We start from the raw sequence: 26,094 nt of genomic DNA on the forward strand, positions 1-26,094 counted from the left end.
AAAAGTATTTATTATTTTGGGCGTTTCGTACAAACTTGCATATGATAGTCAATAGCTCTGTTGATCAGAGTGATGCTTCTTTCTCCGTAGCAAATGAATCCATCGCAATGTACGCAGACGTGTTTTACTTCACCAAATCTCATTTGTATATTTGGCACCATCTCCCTGCCCTCTGGTCCCGTTACTTCCGGTACAACAGATCTTCTGGCCATAATAGGGAGATTATCTAGGTCGTTCCGAAACTGTGCAGCACTGTAGTTGTTAGGATGCCACCTAGTCATATGGCGATGCATTGTGTAGTTTCCGAAACTGTATTTTTTCTCGGTCCCTCTGGACAGTCTATCTTGACATATAAGGCAAGTTACGTATCTTGCATTTACTTTTTTCTGACCTTTGGGAATTTAAAAAAATTGCCAAATGAAGTTTTCTTTCCGGTGAGACGTCCTGGGCTCCTCAGGCAAAAACTGCCTCTCTTCGTGCTCGTCGTCCTGTTCCTCTTCTTCCTCTTCTTGTTGAATTATAACTTGAGCAGGTGGTCCACTCTTCCTTGGATGTGGTGGAGGTGGTGGGGAAGCACCAGCTGAAGCTACTAAAGAAGCCATTGCTCACTGGTAACAAAGGGTCTTTCTCTCACAATGATGAAAGTCAGAGTGAGGAAAGAAGGAGGGATTTTCATCATTTGGGAAAAACAAGAGTTCTCAACCAATGAAAAGTGTTCATTTTAGATTATATGACCTAGTCTTACATCATTAGGAAACCAAAAGTGAAATGAACCAATGAAAAGTGTTATTACCAAGTCACATGACCTGCTGTGTTTACGTTAAGCGCTTTGCAGGGCCTCCCGGTTTGCTTCCAGAAACCTGCGCTTTGCGACTCGCTTCGCGTACCAGTTCGCTAACGTAGCACGTCATATGACGTATCACGCGACAACGTGAAACGTCATGCGGACGGGAGGCGTTACGATGTTGTTTTCTAACGCGGCAGTTGCGGTAAAGAAATGTTTACCGGCTCGCGGTCTATTTCGCGGCATCAAGGTCAGCTAACGGGAAGCTTCCCGATTCGCGAAGCGGGAACGAAGAAAAAAAAATATTTAAAAAAACAAATTATTCATAAACATATAAAATATATTTTTGGATTTAAAGAAGAATACATTTTACAGCTACAGATATTAGCTGTTAAAAAAACAATGAAATTCACTGAAAAAACCATAGGTTATAGACCATATATAGTTAGGAATTAGCATTTACAAAACCTTGAAAATTCACTGAAAAAACCATAGGTTATAGACCATATATAGTTAGGAATTAGCATTTACAAAACCTTATTTTACTCACACAAAACCATTGAAATTCCATATATAGTTAGTTGCACTAACTATATATCGCGCACCCGCAATCCACTGCTGATGATGTCACATATTACATCATTCATGACATGGTCAGTGACATCACTGATGACATCACTGATGACATCACTGATGACATCTCATTTGACATCAATGACCACATCACTGATGATATCATTCATGTGACAATACAATGCATCTCCTCACATTTTAATATAACCTCTGTTTCACCCAGTGTTAAATACAGAGTATAATTTTTGAAACCATTGACACACCAATACTAGTTACTACATACGCACTCACTGATTCCTATGTCTACACACACATTCACTCATTCACCCATACAATCATTCATACATACAATCACTCATCTTTACAACACTATCATATGCACTCATACACCTATACAGACACTCACAGTCTGCCACTCATCCATGGAGTTACTCACACACCTAGTCAGTCCTGTAAAGAATCAATGACACTTCCATTTTCTTGTCTATACAGTTAAACATAGAGCACCTTACATTTTCAAACATATACTAACACATACTTACCTTCTTATACAATCATTGATACAAGTACACATTGATCTGCACAGAGTCACACACCTCCCAGCCAGCCACACACACACTCAGTCTCCCATACAAATACTTGGACAATCAATCAGTAACCCATATAGTTAATCATATAGCTACTGATCAACACATGCAGCAGTTTACAGAACAACAGACATAATGATGCACAAATTAAGACAGTTTAGTCACTAACCCATGCACTCAGTGAGACACATTTAATCACTCACTCATACATTCAGTCATGCACCTACTAAATCCTTTGTCCAGACACTTATACTTCCACTCATTCTTCAATATGTAAGACACATTTTAACTTTACAGAAACATACAGTCACTGGATGTTGTCATCAGTGATGTCATCAGTGATGTCATCAGTGATGTCATTTGAGATGTCATCAGTGATGTCATCAGTGATGTCACTGACCATGTCATGAATGATGTAATATGTGACATCATCAGCAGTGGATTGCGGGTGCGCGATATATAGTTAGTGCAACTAACTATATATGGAATTTCAATGGTTTTGTGTGAGTAAAATAAGGTTTTGTAAATGCTAATTCCTAACTATATATGGTCTATAACCTATGGTTTTTTCAGTGAATATATATATATATATATATAAGTATATATTACCTACTGGCGGTCGCCAGTAGGTATATATAGTTAGGATTTTTTCTCTATGGGATTTTTGAAAATTCTATGTCTAATAACTTTGGCGTTTGTGGACGGAATTGGCTGAAATTTTCAGGAAAATGGAACATTTTATTTCTGAGCAGCCACTGAAAATTTGGGGGGGTTCGTCAAGGGGGGGCCGAGAAAAAAGGGGGGTCCCAAAACGCGTTTTTCCCATGTTATTTTCCATAGGGCGGTTGGCCTCACTTTTAGCCCGAACGGCTGAATGGATTTGCACGAAACTTGGCAAAATTGTAGGGACTGTTAGCCCGATGTGCCTTTGCTAGGTCTCAATATATGTGCTCCAGTGGATTTTGAGAAATTAACGTTAAAAAAAAGATATATATCTGTAACAGCGCTCCGGGTTGCGCGAAGCGAAGCTGATTGGCTCTCCGGTGTCTGTCAACATTCTAAACAGTCCAGAGCGGCCGCCATCTTGTCTCTCGGTAGGATCGAGAGACAAGAGGAGGCCAAAACAAAGGGGGAAATGACCATAAGGGGGCATAGTAGATCCTCCCTGACCCCCTAGGTTTGATGTGGAGGCCTTAAAAGGGCCCCGCGGGGCAAAAAAAAAAAAAATATATCGTTTTTTTTCGTGGGGTGCGCCCGGTACGCGTAACGGAAAGCGGACTGGGGAGCGTACTACAAGGAAACAAGAATGATTGACTTTTAACTTATTGTATGTTTATAGACTTGGTTTTTTTTTTTTTTTCTGATGAGTGACGTCTCGGCCTATCTCCACGGGATGCAGTCCCTACCATCTCGGCGTTTAAAACCAGGGGGACCGGTAGTGTGGGAGAGATAACGTCTGTTAACGTTCGATTCGAAGGAAATCAGGAAGTGTTGAAAAACATTGTCTGCGCCATCTTGCCTTTTTTCAAATGCCACACTTTTGTCGTGCACGGCAGCCATTTTAGATGCCTTGACCAGACCCACTCTCTGCACGCTGTCGATCCTTAGCATGGCTCCCCACCCTCGCAAGCATCTCCCCCAGGCACTGGTCACCCCCGGTCTCTGTCTTATGCATGGGCAATAAACCTCCCCCCATCTGCGCTGCTCTTCCTTGAGAATCACACCCTGTGCCCGCCCGACACCTCCCTTTCGCCCTATTCACTACCGCACCCTCTGACACTCCTCTTCCTCTGTGTCCGATTGTCCAGGCCGGTCCCAGGCTATCACCTAGCCTTGCAGATGTAGTTTATGGCCCCAGCTGTAAAGAATCACCCCTCTTCAAAGGAGTTACAGTAGATCAAGGCCCCCACCCGATGAGATCCGTCACACCACATGCGTTCCTACTATGTGAAAACCATCCTGTATTGTGATTGGGGAGGGGACCGAGCCTGAAGCGGAAGATTCCAGGGATGCCTCTTTGTACATCAAAGTTTTTACAATTATGTGTCACATTAAAAATATATAGCACTCCAACAAAGTAGTAGGATTATAAAACTTTAATAACATTTAAAAAAAAATTTGAAAAAAGAAGCAACAATGGTCAGTAGCTGTGTTTTGTGCGGATAGTCCCAAGGCAGCACAACGTGCTGAGTTCTGGACGGCACCCAGGTGATGTTACCTGGGTGCCGCACTGGTTTTTGGTATCCTACAATGCAGCTCCGAAAAACGGCGTGGGGCGTCCCGGGGGGTGCGGGGGGAGGCCTCGTCAGTAGCGGTCTGTTGTGCGAATAGTCCCAAGGCAGCAGAACGCGCTGAGATGTGGATGGCACCCAGGTGATGTCCAGTAAGTTGCCGCACTGGTTTTGGTATCCTACAATGCTGCTCCGAATAACGGCGTGGGGCGCCCCGGGGGGGGGGGGGGGTGAGGCGGCGTGAACGGGCCTCCCCAGGTGGAGGCTCGTATGCTGTATTGGGGCGCCCCTTTACCGTTTCAGTTGCCATTCCGCCCGCTTTTGGTACACTGTGCCAAAATCCGCCATTCAGCTGAGTTGCGCCCACTCTTGCGGTGCAGCGATAGGCGGCTGCCACAGGACTCTCAAAATGGCGGCAGGCTCTTTCCTTTTTGGGCGTGGTCCACTGAAATGGCCCTGGGACACCTTGGAACTCGGACGCTTGTCTGCTAGGTCTTGGACCCCATTCTCGAAAGCGTCCCCTCAGCCTTGAAGATTCTACAAAAGTCTTGGGGGCCCCCGACTCCTGCAGGCTTCCGGTGGGGAGCGGCTGCCATGATTGCTCGCGGAATGACCACGACGGAGCCACGAGATGGTGGTGCTTTCATGCTGACGCCAGCTTCAGTCTGAAACATCCAGAAACAAGGTGGGGCTTTCATCGTTTGGGAAAAAAAATGTTTTAATCCAATGAAAAGTGTTATTTTTAGGTCATATGATCAAGCCTTCCATCATTAGGAAACCAAAAGTAAAATGAACCAATGAAAAGTTTTATAAACAAGTCACATGACCTGTTATGCGGCATAGGGCTATAAAAAGCGTACAAAATCCGTTGGCACGTGAGGCGGCGTCAGTAGCGGACCGATGTGCGAATAGGCCGAAGGCAGCACAACGCGCCAAGATCCGGATGGCACCGAGGTGGTGTCCAGCAAGTTGCTGCACTGGTGTGGCCATCCTACAATGCTGCGCCGAAAGTCGGCGTGGGGTGCCCCGTTGGCCTGTGAGGTGGCGTCAGTAGCGGACCGATGTGTGAATAGGCCGGAACCAGCACAAGGCGCCAAGATCCGGATGGCACCGAGGTGGTGTCATAGTTGAGAGTTCTGAGCAGCGCTTGTAACACTGTCTGAAGCTTATTTGCACCTGCTGCAGCTTCACTATTGCCCTGGTGTGGCCTAAGATCGCCCATGACATAGGCGGCCGCCTCCCGGGGTCCGGCGGAACTTTTTTCCTTTTCCTTTGTGCATCTTGTCCCACAATCCGTTTGACCTGAAGACACGACCAGGTCCCTGAATGTGTGCAGGGGGACGCTATTGATTGAATCAAAATGGCGGCTTCACACAAAGCTGACTCAAGCGTTGCTGCTGATGCTATACAGACAAAAACTGGTTTTCAGTTTGTACATTCTTCAGGATTTTTCCATCCAAGGCTGGTTGAGAGTTTGTAGAACAATGGCTTCAGATTTTCAACATACTACTCTTCAACATTCTTCCTAAATGTAACAATGTGAGAGTCACTAGGAGAACGGTGTAGTGAGGGCCACAAACGGCTGTTTATCTTTCCTTTCAAAATGCTGCCAACAATATTTTCGGAATGGAAGACACCACAAGGCGCTGAGATTCGGTTGGCACCGAGGTGGTGTCCAGCAAGTTGCCGCACTGGTGTGGCCATCCTACAATGCTGCGCCGAAAGTCGGCGTGGGGTGCCCGAAGGGGGGGGGGGGAGGCGGCGCAAACGAGCCTCTCCCGCTTCTCCATGTGGAGGCACTTCATCTGCAGTGGGGCGCCGAGATCCGGATGGCACCGAGGTGGTGTCTAGCAAGTTGCCGCACTGGTGTGGCCATCCTACAATGCTGTGCCGAAAGACGGCGTGGGGTGCCCGAAGGGCGGGGGGGAGGCGGCGCAAACGAGCCTCTCCCGCCTCTCCAGGTTGAGGCACTTCATCTGCAGTGGAGCGCCGTCTAGCTGAGTTTTGCCCGCTCTTGCTGCTACAGCGACAGGCGGCTGCAACAGGATTCTCAAAATGGCGGCCTGTTCTTTGGATTTGGGCCTGGTCCACTAAAATGGCCCTGGGACACCTTAGAACTCGGACGCTCGAATTTCTTTTCCTTTCCTCTACATGCAAAAAAGGTAAATGCCCGGTACGTTACCTGCCTCATCTGCCACGATGTACTCTCCAGAAGAACCGAAAAAAAATATAGTTATGGTAATTATACCATGCATCGTCATATGGAGAGGTGGCACCGATTAATTATAGTGCTGCACAAAAGAGAGATTTGGAGGACAACCCCCGACCTGCCAGTACATTCACCAAAGAAGTGGCAATGACAGCATGAGAGTCAAGGGAAACGGTCCCAAATATTCAGAAGAACTTTGGAAAGATTAAAATGACATGTTTAGATTGTGGCAAATTAATTTCATGTGGACAGATGAGTGTTACTCTAATAAATACAGCATATGAACATCATCATAGTCGATGGTTGGTGGAGACATTTTGACTATATCCTGGACCTGCCTGTCCTCGCCCAAAATGGCGCCGGAATAAATGGGACTCGTAACTCCTTGTTGTGTACTGGTTGCACAACCTTGATATCACGAGATACGTATGCAGTTTTGAAGCACATGGCGGGCGGGGACGAGAATTGATTGAATATTTCGACATCCCTATTGATATTAAGTTCTGATGTGTTATTGATTACTGTACTATTGAAAGTTCGAATTAACGTCACCCATGGTACTTGCCCGCAAATGTATATCTAGATAATTTTATTGTAACTGGCCCTGTCGTATTTTAATTATAAAATGTACGTCCACCGATTCCGCAACTGTTAGACACCTTAGTTCTTGCAACCTAATGGCCCGCCCGTTACGTTCCTCTACAGTGTAAATGTCTCCTCATCATATACGATTACAGTTTGCTCCGTGGCCGGCCCACGTGGTTATAGGCCCGTATTTGTATACTGACATTTTCACAATAAAGGTTTTTAAAAGAAAACATGGTAGTAGTATTTACATTGGTAAAGTTTTTAATAATAGTCACTGTTTTCGAATCAGTAAAAGGCAAGTGAAATAAAGCAGTCCAATTACATGAAGGGTAAAAGGTATAATACGCAGGAACGCAGTAAAGATAAATGGTCAAGGGCTGTTGTGTTTTCTACTCCTGCAACATAAAGTGATCGATAAGAATCTGATATTCAGGCGTATCGGCGACTAAGACAGCAGGCCGAGCCTCTTTTGCTCAACGGCTCCGTCATGGGACGAAGAAACGCCTTTTTTCTCGAAAAAGGAATATATTTTACTTGCAGGACAGTTGTAAATTTTCCGGGAAAGTACATTAGCTTGGAACATTATAACATATATGTTTAAGAAAAAATAATGTTCGAAAGTAATAAAAAGTGTAATTTTTAGGTGATATGACCAAGCCTTTCATCATTAGAATAAGAAAAGTAAAATGAACCAATGAAAAGTTTTATTAACAAGTCACATGACCTGTTATGCTTACGTTACGCGCTGCGCGCCGCGCCCCGGATCGCTTCCGGGAAGCTGTGCTTCGCGCACCGGAGCACTTCCGGATGCGCTAACGCGGCACGTCATATGACGCATTACGCGACAACGCAGGTCCAGAATATAGTCAAAATGTCTCCACCAACCAGCGGTCGGAACACAACCCCTTTCAGCAGGCTAAATAGTTCTGTTAAATGACAACAGAAGGGACAGGCAACAAGAACCATCAGTCAAAGAGGGGAGGGCAAGTTCTTCTCTACCGGGTCACGTTGGGGCGCTACCGGAACTGATCGAATTGGTAGTCTACAGTGTTTCTGGATGTTTCAGACTGAAGCTGGCGTCAGCATGAGTGCACCACCATCTCGTAGCTCCGTCATGGCCATTCCACGAGCAATCATGGCAGCCGCTCCCCACCAGAAGCCTGCGGGAGTCGGGGGCCCCCAAGACTTTTGTAGAATCTTCAAGGCTGAGGGGACGCTTTCGAGAATGGAGCCCAAGCCCTAGCAGACAAGCGTCCGAGTTCCAAGGTGTCGCAGGGCCATTTTAGTGGACCACGCCCAAATCTGAAGAGCCGGCCGCCATTTTGAGAGTCCTGTGGCAGCCGCCTATCGCTGCACCGCAAGAGCGGGAGCAACTCAACTACATGGTGAGCGAGACGCTGTAGTCGCAAGAGCGGGCGGTAAACAGCTGAATAGCGGAAGAGGCACAGTGTAGCAAAAGCGGGCGGAATGGCAAGTGAAACGGTAAAGGGGCGCCCCACTACAGCGTGTCTTTAGGTCAAATGGATTGTGGAACAAGGTCAAGAATGGAAGAGTCACCAAAAGGCAAAAAGTTCCGCTTGACCCCGGGAGCCGGCCACCTATGTCGGGGGCGATCTCAGGCCACACCAGGGCAACACGACTTGGGGAGGGGGCCGGAGCCAAGCGCCCCCTCCGAGTCCGCGCCATCACACCGTCTCTCGGGGGCCTCCATCAAGCGGTTCAGGGAGGCACCGCATCACATTGTTTTCAAATGCAGTCACGTCCTCAAACAGCCCCCACTTACATTGAGAATAGTGAAGCTGTAGCAGGTGCAAATAAGCTTCAGACAGTCTAACAAGCACTCCTCAAAACTTTGAACTATCAGAGTGCATGAGTTTCATGCTCGATCGATTGAGCTAGCCGGATCGGGCAACAAAAAGTATAAAATAGTTATGTAAATAGTTATTTAATAAAATGTTTTACCCTGTTACTTTGCTGGTGTGTTGTATATATTTGTAATATTTGCATAGAGTTTATCGTTATTTTGGGCGGGGTGGGTGGCGGAGCCGAGCTGTCTTGCAGCCATCATGGTGTGGAGCTCAGTTCATCTCACTAGTTTCGTATTTCTCATGAGGGGTTGTTCCTAATGTTTCTATTTTAGCGAGGTCAAAAAGAGATCCCATTAGTGGCCTACTGATTTTGCTCGATTCCTTTTGTTTTTTTACACGATTTTTCACTATCTGCAAAGACTAAACAGAGTATTGCGACTCTGTGCTTGTTTGTAAATAGAGAATGAACCAAAGAGAACCAATTCTAAAACAGTAAATGCTTGGATAACAATCAATCAAATGGAGAGGGAAGCAGGCACGACGGATTACAACGGGGGCAAAGGCCTGCGTTAACTACCCTTCACTATCTGCAAAGAGAGAGTACTCCTAATAGAAATGAGGGGGGGGGCAGCATTCAAAGCAGATCAGTGTGCATAAACACGAAAATATTTTTACTTACCACGTACTTGACATTCGACAGCTTTTGATATTTGCTATTAAAAAACCATTGAAATTCACTGAAAAAACCATAGGTTAGAGACCATATATAGTTAGGAAATAGCATTTACAAAACCACGAAAATTCACTGAAAAAACCATAGGTTATAGACCATATATAGTTAGGGATTAGCATTTACAAAACCTTATTTTACTCGCACAAAACCATTGAAATTCGCATATATAGTTAGTTGCGCTAACTATATATCGCGCACCCGCAATCCACTGCTGATGATGTCACATATTACATCATTCATGACATGGTCAGTGACATCACTGATGACATCACTGATGACATCTCAAATGACATCACTGATGACATCTCATTTGACATCATTCTTGTGCTAATACGATGAACCTCTTCAGACTCTAATATAACCTTAGATACACTCAGTGTATACAGACACTCACACACTGTCACTCATCCATGGAGTTACTCACACACCTAGTCAGTCATGCAAAGAAACAATCTCACCTCCATTTCCTCAACTATACAGTTATACACACCTTACTTATTCAAACATATACTAACACATATTTACTCTCTTATACAATCCCTGATACAAGTTCACAATGATCCATACAGCCACTCACACATTCAGTGGCTCTCATGCACAGTTATTTATATATGCCAACTCTCACATGTACTGTGTTTTACATATGTACTTACTATGACATGTAGCATTGAGATATCCATTCACTCATCAATACACTCATGCACACAGTCAACCGCCCATGTAGCTGTTTCCACATGCACTCTTGAACTCATACACCTAGTGAATCAACTGCTCACACATCTATGCACAGAGTCACACACCTCCCAGCCACCCCCACACAAACTCAATCTCCCATACAAATACTTGGGCAACCAATCAATAACACATATAGCCTCTCGTATAGCTAATGATCAACACATGCAGCAGTTTACATCACAACAGACATACTGATGCACACATTCAGACAGTTTAGTCACTAACCCATGCATTTAGTACGACACATTTATTCACTCACTCATACAGTCAGTCACGCACCTACTAAATCCTTCATCCAGACACTTATATATCCACTCATTCTTCAATATATCAAACATATTTAAACTTTACAGAAACACACAGTCACTGGATGATGTCATCAGTGATGTCATCAGTGATGTCATTTGAGATGTCATCAGTGATGTCACTGACCATGTCATGAATGATATAATATGTGACATCATCAGCAGTGGATTGCGGGTGCGCGATATATAGTTAGCGCAACTAACTATATATGCGAATTTCAATGGTTTTGTGCGAGTAAAATAAGGTTTTGTAAATGCTAATCCCTAACTATATATGGTCTATAACCTATGGTTTTTTCAGTGAATTTTCGTGGTTTTGTAAATGCTAATTCCTAACTATATATGGTCTCTAACCTATGGTTTTTTCAGTGAATAGATATATATATATATAACATTTCCTGCTGTGGACCTCAAGTAAAGTTTATTTCGGGGCATTGGAAAAAAAGGCCCATCACTTGCGTGTTAGTTACTGTGTCAACACAGGGCTCTGGTGAGGTGAGTGATCATTTGAGCCAAACAGCCAGGACCACAATCTAGATGAAACAACACAAGGGCTTGCACATCCTCTCAAACATTTGAGTCTCCATGGAGGGTGAGATTAGGTAGTTTTGGAGGGCCAGTCCTTTGAAATCAATGCAGATGCAGGTATTTGTTAGTGGCTATGTAAGATTTTCAGTGGGGATGATCCCAATAAAGTTTATGGTAAGCGTTTTGCTTGTTTGGAGGATAATGGAGAGACCTTGAGGCCGCCTGCCTCCAAGTAAGGATGGGTTAAGATGATTGTGCTTGTACGTGAAGGGATCTTTTGTATGATTTTCCTGAAGATGTGAAGCTGTCAACAAAAGTGGCATTTAGATTCTAGAATATGTCAAGTACCGTGAGTGCTATCAATTGTCAATCTCAGGTTTCATTGCAGACCTTCACAGACATTTTATTTTCAAAAAAATTAAAAGAATGGCTACTTACAATGCACAAAACTGCACAAAACTGGAACAAATTACCTTGTACGCCTGTCTCACTCCGCCGTTGTCCGCAATGTTTTCTCCCAATGTGCTAATCCCACTGACCTGTGTATCAAATAATGACAATTCATTAGAACAATTATCTCAATTTTCAAAAGCTGACAGTGTTTACACGTCCAAAAGTTTGACTGGTGGCTATGACTGGGCATCCTATTCTTATCCAAAGGGGTTTATACTTTATGTGTTTCTGCATGCTGCGAAATGTCAGCCACCACAAAGTAAGCAGAGATCAAATCTTGGTCCCAGCACTCTTGTGGTTAAGGAAGAGCCCTTCATGGCCTGCGGTCCCTTGTAAATATTTGATTGGCCTCCCTAAGAAGATTTTTTGGTCCCTCACTAACATTTGCCCTCTATTTTAACTCCACATGTTAACAAAGTTTGCCAGCAGTCTTTCTGCCCTACCAACTTATACAAACACTTGCACACCAAATTAATATGTGGGTGGTATTCTGCCAAGGGCTGGAATTCTGTTCACAAACATACTTTTTCAGGGCAAACATCAGCCATCTGAGGGAAAGTCTAGCAAAGAGTTAATGATGATGTGTTTAATAAATTGAGTTAGTTCCCTGAATTTGGGTTCTAGGCAATTTACTTGGTTGAAAATAGCTAATCTGAATAGATAATAAGGCTCATTATGAACCCCGCAGTGACTCTGTTACGATAATATTGCACCTGAATTGCTGCCATTACAGCATAAGTAAAAAAGTGCAATATTGTCGTCAATGCCTTGATTGCCCAATTTAAGGGGGTTAAAGACATCGATGCCCCTAAACTGAACAACGAGCAGGCGGTGGCATTGATGTTTGCTGACGACTCCCTCCTATTATCAAAATCACCCGTGGTTATTCAACGAGCCCTGGACAGCTTCGCAAATTTTTTGCCATTTAAGATTAATACCCAAAAAACCAAGTATATGGTCTGTAACCCAACGAAGACCAGATGTCCTAATCCCTCTTTAAATGGCACATCTTTGGACAGGGTAACAGTCTTTGAATATCTAGGTATTACTTTCACTGGTAAAATAGATTGGGCGCCTCAACTTGCAAAGGCCAAATTTAGATTAGCCCAGATTACAGGTGGTATTCTGAAAATACACAGAGAATCCACTTTTAAGCCAGTTGCTCCCATCATAGAAGTTTACAAAGCACAAGCCAGGGGAGCAATTTTATATGGGGCTGAACTTTGGGGCCATCGCCCGGTGGATGGCATCAGTAAGACTGAAAATCAATTTGTAAGATCACTCCTGGCTCTTCCATCTAGTACCCCCCTGACCCCTATGAGAATGGGCCTAGACATTACACCTTTACAAGATGTAGTCGCACTACGCCCTGTCATTAACTGGCACAGACTATGGGTAACCCCATAACTACTACATTTTAGACTCGAATTGGAAGAAGTATTGGGCCTCCCTGGGTCTGAGAAACTGCCATGGTTTTCCTTTATAAAAAAGGAGAGTAAGAGACTGGACCTACCCAGTCTATGGTCTAATCCTGCTGTGGTCTGCGCATAGTTGTCGCGCATTGATCTAGTTAATATAGATCGTAGGTCCAGAATCTCGGCTATCCATGGTAATCCCTCCCTAGGTCCTCTCACTGTCAAGTTTTTTATTGTGAAAAATGAATACATAATTGAGCCTTTTCTTGATGAGATTTTACCTATTACAGCAAGGAAATATTATCTACAATTTAGATATGGGACACTCCCATTTAGGATCTTCTCCCATAAATGGTCCACATGCAAACTAATTGAATGTCCGGCGTGTGGGGCCAAAGAAGAGACTGAGTCCCATGTCTTTTTTTTCTGTCCTATATATGAAAACATACAGCAACGTTGGCTTATCCAACTTTGCAAAAACATGGGGTTCAGATTCCATAAAGAGGCCCTTAGAATACTCAAGAGTAATACTTCCACTCCTGTTGTATTCCCAGTCTCAAGCTTTATCGATGCTAGGTGGCGTAGGAGAAGAAGCTTTCTGTAGTAATTGTTTTTAGTCTGTAGAAATTACTCATGAATTCTCAAAGTTTATATTTCCAATGCTGTAGATTTTTAATGTATTTATATTTTTATGTATATAGTGATTGGTATCCGTCTGTGTTTTTTAGCAATGTTATGAATGGCTATTATGTATCTTTTATGGTCTATGACTGAAATAAAGATTACTTGATTGACTGGCAATATTACCTAACCGTTATGGGAATTCCTTAATTTATGTATGAGGTCGCAACAAGGCCCCGATGAATCATGGAACATAAGTAGCTTGTGTATTTTAAGAAGTATATTATTTCCTTTTGCTCTTTTAATGAAAGATGAATCATTCGTGTTATTTTACCGTGTATATCAGGTTTTGCCATGTGATTGCTCATTGTTATGTTTCTTATCAACCACACGATAAAACTTTGAACTGAAGAACTGAATCAAGACTACTCAGCCTTGGTGTCCGGCAACCCAGGCATTAAGAGGCTCCTAAGAAACTCTTTGGGTTCTCGTACAGTTTACGAATTAAATATGCAATGAGGGTGTAAACTGGAATATATACTCATGCCTTTACATTGAAAGTGAATGGTAACTTATTTAATCGCGGCATTCCCACTAGAAGAGACAGGGAAATGTAGATATTATAGTGTCATTATGACACTGTGCACCTCAAGTTTCTGCACCAGAACAATATCCAGGACAAAATATTTAAAATAAAATATTGAAAGGTAAGTAAATCTACATTGTCTATACATAACTCCACGTATATGTAACTTGGAAATATATATATGTTCAAGGTGCGTAGATGTGGAGTTAGGAATAGTAAACTTATACTTCCTATATGCACTAATCGTTCATTATTCTGTCCTTGATTCTCTTGTACCACAATATTCTGGAAGTCCATATACGGAAGTGCAATTGTCATAACATCTTTCTGTTCGTCCTCATACTCCATAGGCATTCACAAAAACTCCATCTTTTAAGCAGCAACAAGTTTATCACGGTTATTACTGCCAAGTGACTTCTGTGGTACTTTACTGTTGAGTGACTATTTGCATCTGTTATTGAGGCGTACATGATTTGTTCAGAAATTAGTGACAGTGGGAAACAGTAATTAGCTTGTTCAAATTAGACTTGGTTTACTAGACCTTTTCACATCAGGGCATTACGATAGTTGCCCTCCTTGGACATAATTCTCAAAGTTAAGTACACAAGTAAATTCAACTTGGTGCTGAAATATCATTCTACTCAGTTCTCATATATCATTCTAATCAGCACAAATTCACATTTGCAGACAAAACATGAATTTACACTTGTAAATCAATTTACACATGCATACTATTACACAAGTATGGTGCAATTTAACATGGAATTAAACCTGCTCCAGGGTGGAAAAGGCTTGCCAAATAAATGAACACCCACAAGCTCACAATTTTGGGTATATTCACATTTGTTCAAGGCGCATTGCTATCCGATTAGATATTGGAGATTTACTCCTATCTGGGATAGGAGTAAATCCATACAGAGGAAGAATATGCCCCCAAATAAAAAAAGTTAGTAAGTGCATTTGCACTCTAATAACTAATTTTTGAAACACACAAAAAGCCTATTTTTTCATGTGAAAACGGAATCCACAAAAGCATTCCAGGAGCAATCCTAGAAACCTGTGGAAATTCAGAAAAGTCATATTTTACCCTAGACATAAGAGTAAAACTATGGCGTAATGTTTGGAAATCAGGGCCTAGATTTGCATAGAACTATGTGCATGAGTCCCAAAAATCAGTTTGGACATTTACTCTTGAATTGCATTAGGAATGTACGCCCACGATGTTAAATTGCAAAAGAGAATACGTATCTATAAAGCAAGTTATTTGAGAGGCACGTTCAGCTTTCTATGTGAATTATATCTGCTATCAACAGTATACAAGCGGAGGTTAGATGGAGGTTAGTGTGGTATAAGTAACATAACATGTATTTGTAAATCGTCGCACGTTCACCGTGGGCATCTTGGCGTTGAAAAACAGATGTTACCCAACGGTATGTATTTTATTGACCTCAGGAGGATGAAAGACTGGGTAAACCCTTTGGGATTTGAACCTGTGACCATGAGGGTAAACACAAAGCCCTTACAGTGGAGGTAATAGTCCACTAAGCCACCAGACCAGACAGTTTGACTGACAGGTGACAAACATTACAAGGGAATGTGGGAGGATTTAGTAACCAGGATTTCGTCAAACGCATCCCAAGTCGTGGTATGCGTTTCTAAATTACCACACATATCTGCAGCCTGATAAAGTCAGGCTGACAATCGCTCCTAACAATCTTTTTAGTCTGCATTGCACTGTGCTAGATAACACTGCAGGCCCCACTAGTCCATGCCTCTTTTAATTTCAAATGTATGCTTGCATCTTGTGTAGGTCTTCTTCAAGGGTGGATGATGCCTCCCTTGTGCTCTTCTCGATTCTCGTACTCCACATCTGACCCTGAGCCTCAAGCGTATCCTTTAATACACCCAGGGCACAAGTGCTAAAAAAAGAAGTGGGGGGATGCTGACATCACGACAGGAAGTGACGTCACGAAAGGTGGCTTGCACTCAGTTGCAGTTTATAGTTATTGAGCTCCCGGTCAAATAAGTGGGGGGGATGCTGTCCACCCTCGTGGTACCCTGACTCGAGCCCTGAATACCCCTTATTAACACACACACACTACTCTTTCTGAAACTCTTTCAAACAGGACTTCCTATATTTTCCCCTTTCTTTTCCTAGACTACCTTCCTTTATCCATTTGCAGTTCTACCTTTTCACTACTCACACCTTTCTGGCCATCATTTCTCCTTTTCGTCTTTGCTGCTTCCCTTGCGGTAGAAATAAAAGACGGAATACTGTAGTTCTGAACTCCTTGCTTCTTGCGTTTATATGATGCAGCATTTTACGCTCAGTAGGGGCTTGGGAGGCAGCTGGTCATGTGAAATTATGCCCCAGGCATTTTGGGCAGGTGGTGCAGTCCAGGCAAGCTTTACAGTGAATGCTTGTGAAGCTCATAACAAAGGTCAGGATATATATGTCAACAGCAACAATACTAAGTTATAATCATGTGAATGATAATACTAATACCAAGAATACTACTAATAGAAATCATCAGCTTCGAATTCAAATATGTTTTCCAAGCTAATCTACTCACATTTTGTCCACCGGCGAGCTCCCATGTGTAGTTTCCGTACTGGTAGACCATACAGCGAGACTGATCCTTAAAGAGTGTTGCCGAAAAGTTGCTCCACCAGTCAAACATATTTCCATCCTTGTCAAAGTTCCTACCTGTCCATTAAAACATCCACCATAATAAAGAAAGAAGAAAATATTGAATGATTTTGTAGAAATTCATGCCCTGCTTTCTCAAGCACACCCTTGTTTGGGCTTCCTGCAAATTTCAGGACACTGTAGTGAATGCTTCCTTACCATTGTCATCAAAGCCGTGGGTAATTTCGTGGCCAATCACCATGCCGATCCCGCCAAAATTCAATGCTTGAGGCTGGTGCTTACTGAAGAAAGGAGGCTGCAGGATGCCGGCTGGGAACACTGGGAAGAAAGCCCAAATATGTTGTTGGTCTGATGTTCTGAAGCATTTTACGTAAACATCACCCCTATCTTTAATGGTATGCCCTAAAGTGGACCATGTTGGCCTGTAAGGCTCTGCAGGGTATTGAGACTGCTTAGTGGAAGCCTCACCCTATGCTTCAGCGGCCTAATCCTTATTTGATGAGATCCTCAATTAGTGTACGGACCCAGGCTTGGGTAATGAGCCAGGAAACTGACCATATCTCATTCTTGAATGTGGCGTACATGGCTTGGAACACTGTGTCACCAGACTTATGGACCACCTGTTCTAGTGCTACTAGAGCTGTGACTCATTGGACTATGATTTTTGTGTGCTCACTACCCATATGTGTCCATTTCTTGTAATGTTGTGTAAAGCATGCTGATTTCCTAATAAGTGGTGGTTTTATAACTGTACCATGGTGCTTAGGGAGAAAACAACACCTTTGCTTAGTCTATGCAGCCTTACATACTACTTGTAAAAGAGCTCCCACGCCTGCAAGGTTTCATGGCACTAGAGTGAGGAAAAAGCAGCAATCCACCAGGAGGAACTAATGAAAACCTATGAAGCATCAGATCAGTAGGTCTATAGTGTGCCACTGGTGGGCCAGTGGAAGGTACCTTTCCATGCTTAGGCTGTTCAAACTGCAACACTGTGGTTAAAAGAACAATCACTCATCTGAAAACTGGTCAGGAGATTCCTTTTAGGGATTATGGTAGATGCAGTTCAAAGGGAGTTGGGTATCCACTAAAATATTCCTGTGGCAGAGGTTACCTGGGGCAACCCTCAAGGTTACTAAGACTACGAACTAATGGCCTAATTATCTCCAACTTAAGGGACACAGGTCTCAAAATCTACAAAGGACTGTAATACAGAGAAAGCACAGGCTATTATTTTGTAATGAACGTTTGAAGAATTTACCTAAATTATCATAGATAATAACAATACTGAATTAACTTAAGTAAATTGGCACAGGAGTACTTCACTTCTTCGGTTCAGGGGGCTGTTAAGTAGCACAGGCTAAAAATGCAACTTTTATTTTACGTGTGAAATATAATCAAGACTAGTGCATTGGAGAGAAACCCTTGTGTCCCTTCAATTGAGCATTATTAAAGCAATATATACGGTTTTATTGTATAGACTGTTACCTTGTGATCTTAGCAGATACTCATAATGTCGGACTAGCAGTGTTTTTGTTAATGAATATTATGATTTTTTTAACTACATAGTTTGAAACTTTCATGCTGTCCCCAGAAGGGAAGGCCCGCTTTAGCGCCTAGTGGAAACAGGGCATGGACTTCAGCCATGTCTTCTGTCCAGCACTCTTGGCTTAAGTATTCTCATGGTACAGACTGTAGATGTCCCTAGAGGGCAATGAACACAGAAGAATGGCTATTGGATACAGGTTACTCCATGCAGTCACACCATGTGCCTAGTAACCATTCCTGCAGTACTCACTGGGCATTCACTGCAACTGTTGAGACTGAACTATTTTGTCTGATGCCCGATGGAGCTACCTGGTTTAGCTATAGGGGAGATGGACCGTGGATTCCCGCCTTGGTCGTCACCTACCCAGTCGGTCTTTAGACAGACTTCCTTTTAGTCTCTCCTTGTTTGTCTCTTCCCTTATCCTCCCTTTCTCACCTCCCCTGCCCCCTCCACTACTTTTCTCTCCTCTCCTAATTGTATTGACTATTTTGTGATGCATTGTGTAATTGTTGATCTTTTTCTGTAACATTGTTGATTCTCATGTAAAGCGCTTTGATACCTTCGGGTCTAGCCAGCGCTATATAAAACTCTTTAAATAAATAAATAAATAAAATAAAATCCCCTCCACTTTAGACTTCTGGATTCAGTATGTGGACCTCACTCATACCCAGTGGCTGCCACCTGCCTCCGAGCCAACTGTGAAACACCTTCAAGAGCACCTTAGGAGCACAAAGCATGGCCTTTGGCTGTTCTCGTCACACTGCCTCAAGCCAATCCCTTGACCTGTTCCACTGGCCCATGAGCCAATAAAGCATGTCCTTTAGTCAGGCCTCGCGGAAAATGAATACACAATGTGGCACTCATCCCCATCCTTCTTCCACTCCTCCTGCCATCCGACTTCACTGGGAAGCATTCTCAATGATGGCCCTCTAGTCTGCTGGGAGTGGTGAAAGTGTGTTGCATTGCCTTCAACCACTCTCTGATTCCACTCAATTTTTCCTTCAGTCCCACTTAGCATGATATTTTACCTTGCCTTACAGGTACTGCATGCAAGGGGCCGACTTTGGTCATGTAATATGCTCAACCCCCTACCACCATAGAACGCTGTACTAAGGATCTGGCACTCGTCAGTTCCATGTGGCTAACCCTTGTCTTCTATGACCACTGTGCACCACCATCAGCAGTGGCAATACCCTGATTCCATTAGCCATGGCCTTCAACTCTGCCCAGGGCACTCTGATCATAGGGCACGGTCTTTAGCCAAGCAGTCCTCCAGTACCCTCTGCTACTGAGCCTGCTCTATATGGTATCTGATGTTCCCTGGAGGCACTTTGTGGGAAATATGGTCTTCATCATTGCCCTGCATCTTCTCTACCGGACCAGCTAGCATGGACTTTAGAGCTTGAAGTTTATCGAGTAATGAGGTGTCTTATGAAAAATCTATATTAAATACTTACATTATAGAATAAGCTTGTAGTTCGAACAATGTCATAACAGTAAATTAATCCTTCATCTGGTTGAAGGCACACAAAAAAGTTAATTGAGGTTTCCATTGCCTCAGGTTGATCCCTACGCTCTATAGTCAGTTCGCAACAGGGATGTCCCACATAATATCAATTCGGGGCCTCATTTATGTGTTTTTGCCGTAGAGCAGCACAGCAGGCCTTCCTGCTGCTGAAAAGGGCAGGAATGCGCCGTGCCTATGAGATATGGTGCATTCCTGTCCTTTTACCCCGCGCCGGTGCACAATGGGCTGCCTTGTGTCAACCCAGGCACCTTTGCACCATGGTGCAAGGGTGCCTTTGTTGAAGGGATGATTGTTGTGTGCAGGAAGGGAAATCTTTCTGCACAAAAACAATCACAAGAGACTTTTTCCTTTTTCTATGTGTGCTGCAAAATGCAGCACTTAAAACCTGGCTCTTTGTAGAGGCGTACCTGTAATCCTGCTTTAGAAAAATGTACAAGCTGTCCGATCTTTCTGGCGCCTTGATGCCCCTGGGCTAAGTTGCGCAATATAGGACTCCATTCATTCATTCATTCATTCATTCACACATAGAAAAAGGAAAAAGAAGAGAAATAAAGATATTTCTCCTCATTGTGCCTTCCTTACGCGCCCCCTGGGGAGGCGTACATGTTCGGCTCTGCCTCAGATTTACGATTTCTCATTAATCTGGGGCAGTGTCAAAATGCCATGTATGTTGCGGGGAACACCTCCAGCAACACCCATTGTATGCCCCTTTCACACAGAATACTGCTTTAAAGAGTACAATATTTACGAGGCAGCAGTAAGCCAAAAAGAGTGGCCTCGTAAATATGGAGCAGGCTCCTGCTCCACGGAACAACACAAAAAATGACATTCCAACAGTGCAAGGGGCCTCATCAACGATGGCCTCAGAGCCTCATTTACAAGAAAGTGCCGCAGCTCGCAACTGCTGTGGCACTTTCAAAGCACAAGGATTATTGTTTATGTGCAGGAAGGAACACCTTCCTGTACATAAACAATCCCCAGAGCTGATTTCCTCGTTCTATGTTGCTGCAGAATGCAGAACGCAGAGAAAGAGGAACAAAACCAATAGAAATGAATACATTTCTCTTCGTTGCGCCTTCCTACGCCTAGCATTCAGGTGCATTTCCGGGTTTAGGATTTCTCATAATCTGGAAATGTGTCAGGCTCCATGGGTGTTGTGTTGGAACATTCACAGAACACCCCTTTCATGCAAAGTGCTGCGTGTCAAGGATCCGTATTTACAAGGACAGGAAAAGCCATGCAGGGTGGCTTTTCCTGTCCTTGTAAATATGGCGCAGTAAAATGCACTGCCGGTGCATCACAAAAAGTGACGCACCGGTGGCACAAGGGGCTTGTAAATAAGCCCCTCAGTCTTTAAGCAAACACTGCCATGCACAGGTGCGTTTGGTAATCAGCGAAAGGTTTGGATATCACCACTTCCTCTTACCAGAGGACCCCACTCAAGCGTCTTAAAATGGCCACACAATGGGCTTCCTTTTGTTGCCTAGAATACAACAGAACTTGCGTGCCCACTTTACCTGTGTTAATATAGTTATGCACTGCTTGCCTAACTATGTGTACCCCTCTTTCATCATCGGTCAGGTATTCTCTAACAGGTAGCAGAAGTAGCCCCTTCGGTCCTCTGACAGCATTTGCATTCTCAGCATGGGGCCAGATTATAAATGGTTCACAGTGAATACAAGGTGCAATAAAGTCTGCACCCTTTGTTGAATTTTGGCAGGTCTATTTAAAAGGGGTACCTAGTATGGTATTTACAAAGATATGCATATTTTGGTTCAGTAAGCAACACAATCTGCATGTTATTCCCCCCAAAACGAGCACATTTGGCCAAGATCGTGTGAAGAACTGCAATATTGAAAGGTGTACACGTGTCACAGCTGTTGCAGTCGCACTGCTGTAGTATATTTGAATTAGACGGTGCCGCCGCTCGTAAGACCAGGCTGGGCTACTCATTCATTCATAACTTAGCAATAATTACCAGAAATAGACTCACAGTCTGAGGAAAACCTCTAATTTGAGGAATTTGAGGAACAGCTTCTTGCCTACGCTCCCAGATTGTGATGACACTTCTGTTCAGATAACCTTTGGTGCCAGATGCCTGGGAAGCTGTACCACATTCTTTATCAAATGGGCATTTATAAGAAAGTAATTGATGTTTTACTGTTTTGTTTCCGTGCTCAAAAATATTAGAAACATTTTTATTAATTAAAAATAGCCCCCAGGAAAAATGCTTATATTCCTTTTGTGAGGGCGATCGGGAACATACAAATAGCAATTTACAACACTACCTGCAGACATGCTGGTGGAATTGGTATGCAATTTTATTAAAATACTGATGGCATGGCACATTCCTGGGGCGAACGACATGAATGCATCACGTGGTTTGGGGTGCTTTGTGAAACTGATTGGTATTAAACAGTAGGCCGGTCAAATGAGGGTCAAGTGACTATCTTCTGGTGCCCTCAGCACCAGATATTCCTTGATCACAAACTGATTACTCACTGATGCTTTCGGTTTGATGTCTTTGAAAACTAACTGGAATCAGTTCTCACACCTTCTCAGTGCCCGTAGGCTTTGCCCTCAGTTGTTCGCCCTTGTATAGAGCACTGATTCTGCCACTTGACTTGCAGTGCAATGTTGGGTAAGTTGCTTCCCCAATGGACTTAGCTACTCAATTATGCATTTAAAGTGATAGACTCTCGCCATCCCTTCAAAAGGATAACACTGTAGTCAGCCTGTGTTGCACGAATATCCCTTTATGACACGGGGGATGCTGCTCTGCTCCTTGGCACAAGCATCCTCAGCGAGATCCCTGAGGATGTTTCAGACGCAGCCGACTACACTTGGAAACCTGCTTTGATAGGGCCAATCCTCAGAAGGTGGTACACGCGCTGTGAAACACATGTTGACTGTACCACACACTGAGTCAAGTCTAACTTCTGTGGTACAAATTGATGAGTTTGTGCACCCTGAACTGATGTGTAGACATGAAAGTAAATATTTTGTAAGGCTACAAGCATGATAAAACTGTTGGGGCATTTCACAAAATAATTCATTAGTAAGTACCCCTTTAGTAGTACTTCACAAAGGCAAAGTCCTAAATCTAGGAACATATCTGTCCTATCTCTAAATGGTGGAGGTCTCCGTCAAGTTTGACTAGAACTATGCCACATCGTTTTATGTCCTAGGTGTAAAAGTGGGAGTTGCAAAGGTGAGTGTCATGAATATCTGGAATACCAACTATAAGTGTAAAGAGAAAAGGGGATGTTAAGGATGGACACTGAGGACATGCAAGTGAGTTGAAATTCTTAAAAGTAACACCCACATCTAGTCTAGTAATACTATAGCCCACAGAGGCTCAGGTCTACTCTAGATACATTTTGGAGTGAGTCACACTACACAGGACCTCCTACAGCCACTGGAATACAATTATATAGGAATTCATTGAGGCATGGAAAAATGCTTGCAGTTCCAATTTTAACAACTAAATAAATTAATAGAATAACAAATGCAAAAACTGCAAACAAATTGCAGGCACCCATATATGTCAATCTGTAAAATGTTTTAATTTAATTAAAAACACAAAAGAAATAAAGTTAATCACAAATATTGATATAGTTTTAAACATTGCAGACACCCATTTAAATCTCATTGTGAAAGTTAAATTGTGGGCTGTATTTATATGCCTCCACTTTTGTTGACAGTCAGGTGTGTATTATTTTCCTGAAGAGATGCCTATTTCCCTTTTCTTTTCAATTCGTAGTTCTGCGTAGAAATAGGTGGACATCTCTACTTCCGCTAGAGAAAACTTAGGGTGGCGGAATGAGGAGTTAGCCGCATGGCTTAAGGCCTCCCTCTGCCACTTCATAAACGCAAGGCTGGACCATATTTGCAACAATATGGTGCAGCCTTGCGTTTCCCCCTGCGATGGCGCTACACGTAGCAGTTTAGCGCCAACGCAGGTACCCTACCCTTGCACCATAGTCAAAGGGTGTCTGCGTGCAGGGAGGATTGTTTACGTGTAGGAAGATGTCCCTTCCTGCACATAAACAACCCTAAATGCCATTTTGTCACTTGCATGTGTGCTGCTTAATGCAGCACACATGAAAGCGATAAAATGGCGTGATTTTAAAGATTGTTTAAGTACAGGAGGGGGGACCTTGCTGTACATAAACAATCCATGGCATTTTGCTTTTTCCATGTGTGCTGCACAAGGCAGCACACATGGAAACAGCAAAAACGAGGAGAAATAATGCATTTCTCCTCGTTTTGCCAACTTCTTAATTTTGGAGCTGCTTCCGAATCATGCCACCCTTGTACATAGGGGGCCGCGTCAAAATCAATGGGTGTTGCGGTGGAATGCCCACCGCAATACCCACTGCCCACCCCTTTCACACTAACCATAGAGTGAAAGGGGGCCTTCTTTACAAGGCAGTGGCTTAACACTGCCTTGTACATAAGGAGCAGCCCCTATCGATACCACAACGCAGATAAAAGTGACGATAGGGGCTAGAACATATGCCCCTAATTTTGGTGGATTTTAACCATGAATTTGCCGAATTTGCCTATAAATTGACTTGTAATAACTTTGGGACCATATTTTAAGTCCTATTCGTCCCTAACCCAGAAGCTCCTAGTACTGATATAAATCTCCACATGGAGTTGCTGAATGGCATCTGGCGGAGAGATATACACCGATGAGGAAGATAATTTATGTGTATGGAGATTACCGCAGGGTAATTCTCGTGAAGAGAGAGCAACCAGCGCAAGGTCAACATCTCTTTCCCTTTCTGTTGTGTACACAGAAAGAGGAGATGTGTTAGTTTCAGTTACTGTATTTGTTTAGATACAATCAAGAGCCTTTATTCTTAGTTACATAAATCATGCACTCACTACGTGCGATTTTAATTCATTTATTTTTTTAGTGCAATCAATGGAAGACCTTTTTTCCTATTTGCAATACATTTATACGGTTTCAGCACTGAGATTTCCTACTGGTCCACATTTACTCACTGTGAAGTGGGAGAGATAAAACAGCTGGGATTGCTTGTAATAAATGTATTTTCCCACGGCAAAGCACCAATACAGAGAAGAAAGGCGCAAAAGAATGTCTATAAACTTCAGTGAAGTTGTAGGGGGAAATCTGAAGCTAGCTTTTTGGTTTCTTTCCGTTTGATCACTATGCATATGCAGTCAACCGATTTTTTTCTAGAATATCTTTATTATACCTGTAGGAGAGATCAAAACATTTCCTACTGGGGAAACATCACTTTGTGTTCTATGCCCCACTTCTGCAATACCCATGGAGCAGTTTGGTCAAAATAAAGGGATCATATCTCTCCATTTCTCAGATGACTCTACTGGCTACCATCAGCCATAATGTCAAATTCATGACACTGTGCCTCACAGGTGTCTGTCTGGTTAATGTCCATTCTTTTTCGAAAATAAATTCTCTCTTTACACTCAGGACAGACAGTATAAATGTGAAAACCTCCACCACCATCCAGATACTCCAAATTATGTGATAATAGGTTTGTGAGATTGAAAAATCTTTGACAACCAGCTATAGTTTTCTATTAAATTTACTGCTGTTCTCGTGTACTGTACTGCCTTTGTGCACACCAAGCGAAATTTTAGTTTGCAGAGTATACAGTGCACGCCATATAAATATCCATATCATTATAGCATGCTTATTTTCTTGCATGTCCCGTTTACCTTCATCAATTAGTAAGGGCCAAATTAATCCCAGAGTTGTCGTTCTTGTGCCACGCAACGGGGCTCAAGATCAACACAACTCTCAAGCTGGATTTATCAAGCTGTGCAAGGCCACCATGCATGACCCTGAGTGTCTTGACACATCTAGAGTAATTTAACGCAGCGCAAATTGCTGCCTTGCAATACTCTGCCGCAGGGAGGCTTTCCATGGGTGGAGGGTGAGTGTTCCCCTGCAGCATCCCATGAATTTTGACACATACCCAGTTTTACCATTACTGTTTGACCTGGGAATGCGTCAAAATGATGCTTATCCCCATGGGAGGCATACCGAGGAGAAATATTTTTATGTCTCCTTGTGTTTTCCTCTTTCTATGTGTGCTGCATTCACCATGGTGCAAGGGTGACTGTGTTGGTGCCAAGCATTACATTTTGCGCCAGTGCAAGGAAAAGACAGGAATGCGCTGCATAATGTTAAATACGGTGCATTTGTGCTCTTTCC

The 26,094-nt window shown here is 43.2% G+C and overlaps 1 protein-coding gene across 2 annotated transcripts in view; it reads right to left on the bottom strand.

The window, feature by feature from the left end:
• MMEL1 (membrane metalloendopeptidase like 1) overlaps nucleotides 1–26,094 on the bottom strand; it is a 963,690-nt gene that overhangs the window by 22,139 nt on the left and 915,457 nt on the right. For both annotated transcript variants that reach the window (XM_078640928.1, XM_078640929.1), the window contains exons 18-20: nucleotides 17,005–17,124; nucleotides 16,730–16,863; nucleotides 11,555–11,620 (exon numbers count right to left, since the gene is read on the bottom strand). In XM_078640928.1, the coding sequence (XP_078497054.1) occupies nucleotides 11,555–11,620; nucleotides 16,730–16,863; nucleotides 17,005–17,124 (320 nt within the window). The remainder of the gene's footprint in view (nucleotides 1–11,554; nucleotides 11,621–16,729; nucleotides 16,864–17,004; nucleotides 17,125–26,094) is intronic.

The sequence above is a fragment of the Lissotriton helveticus genome, chromosome 5_1 (assembly GCF_964261635.1).
Source record: "Lissotriton helveticus chromosome 5_1, aLisHel1.1, whole genome shotgun sequence".
NCBI classification, from domain to species: domain Eukaryota; kingdom Metazoa; phylum Chordata; class Amphibia; order Caudata; family Salamandridae; genus Lissotriton; species Lissotriton helveticus.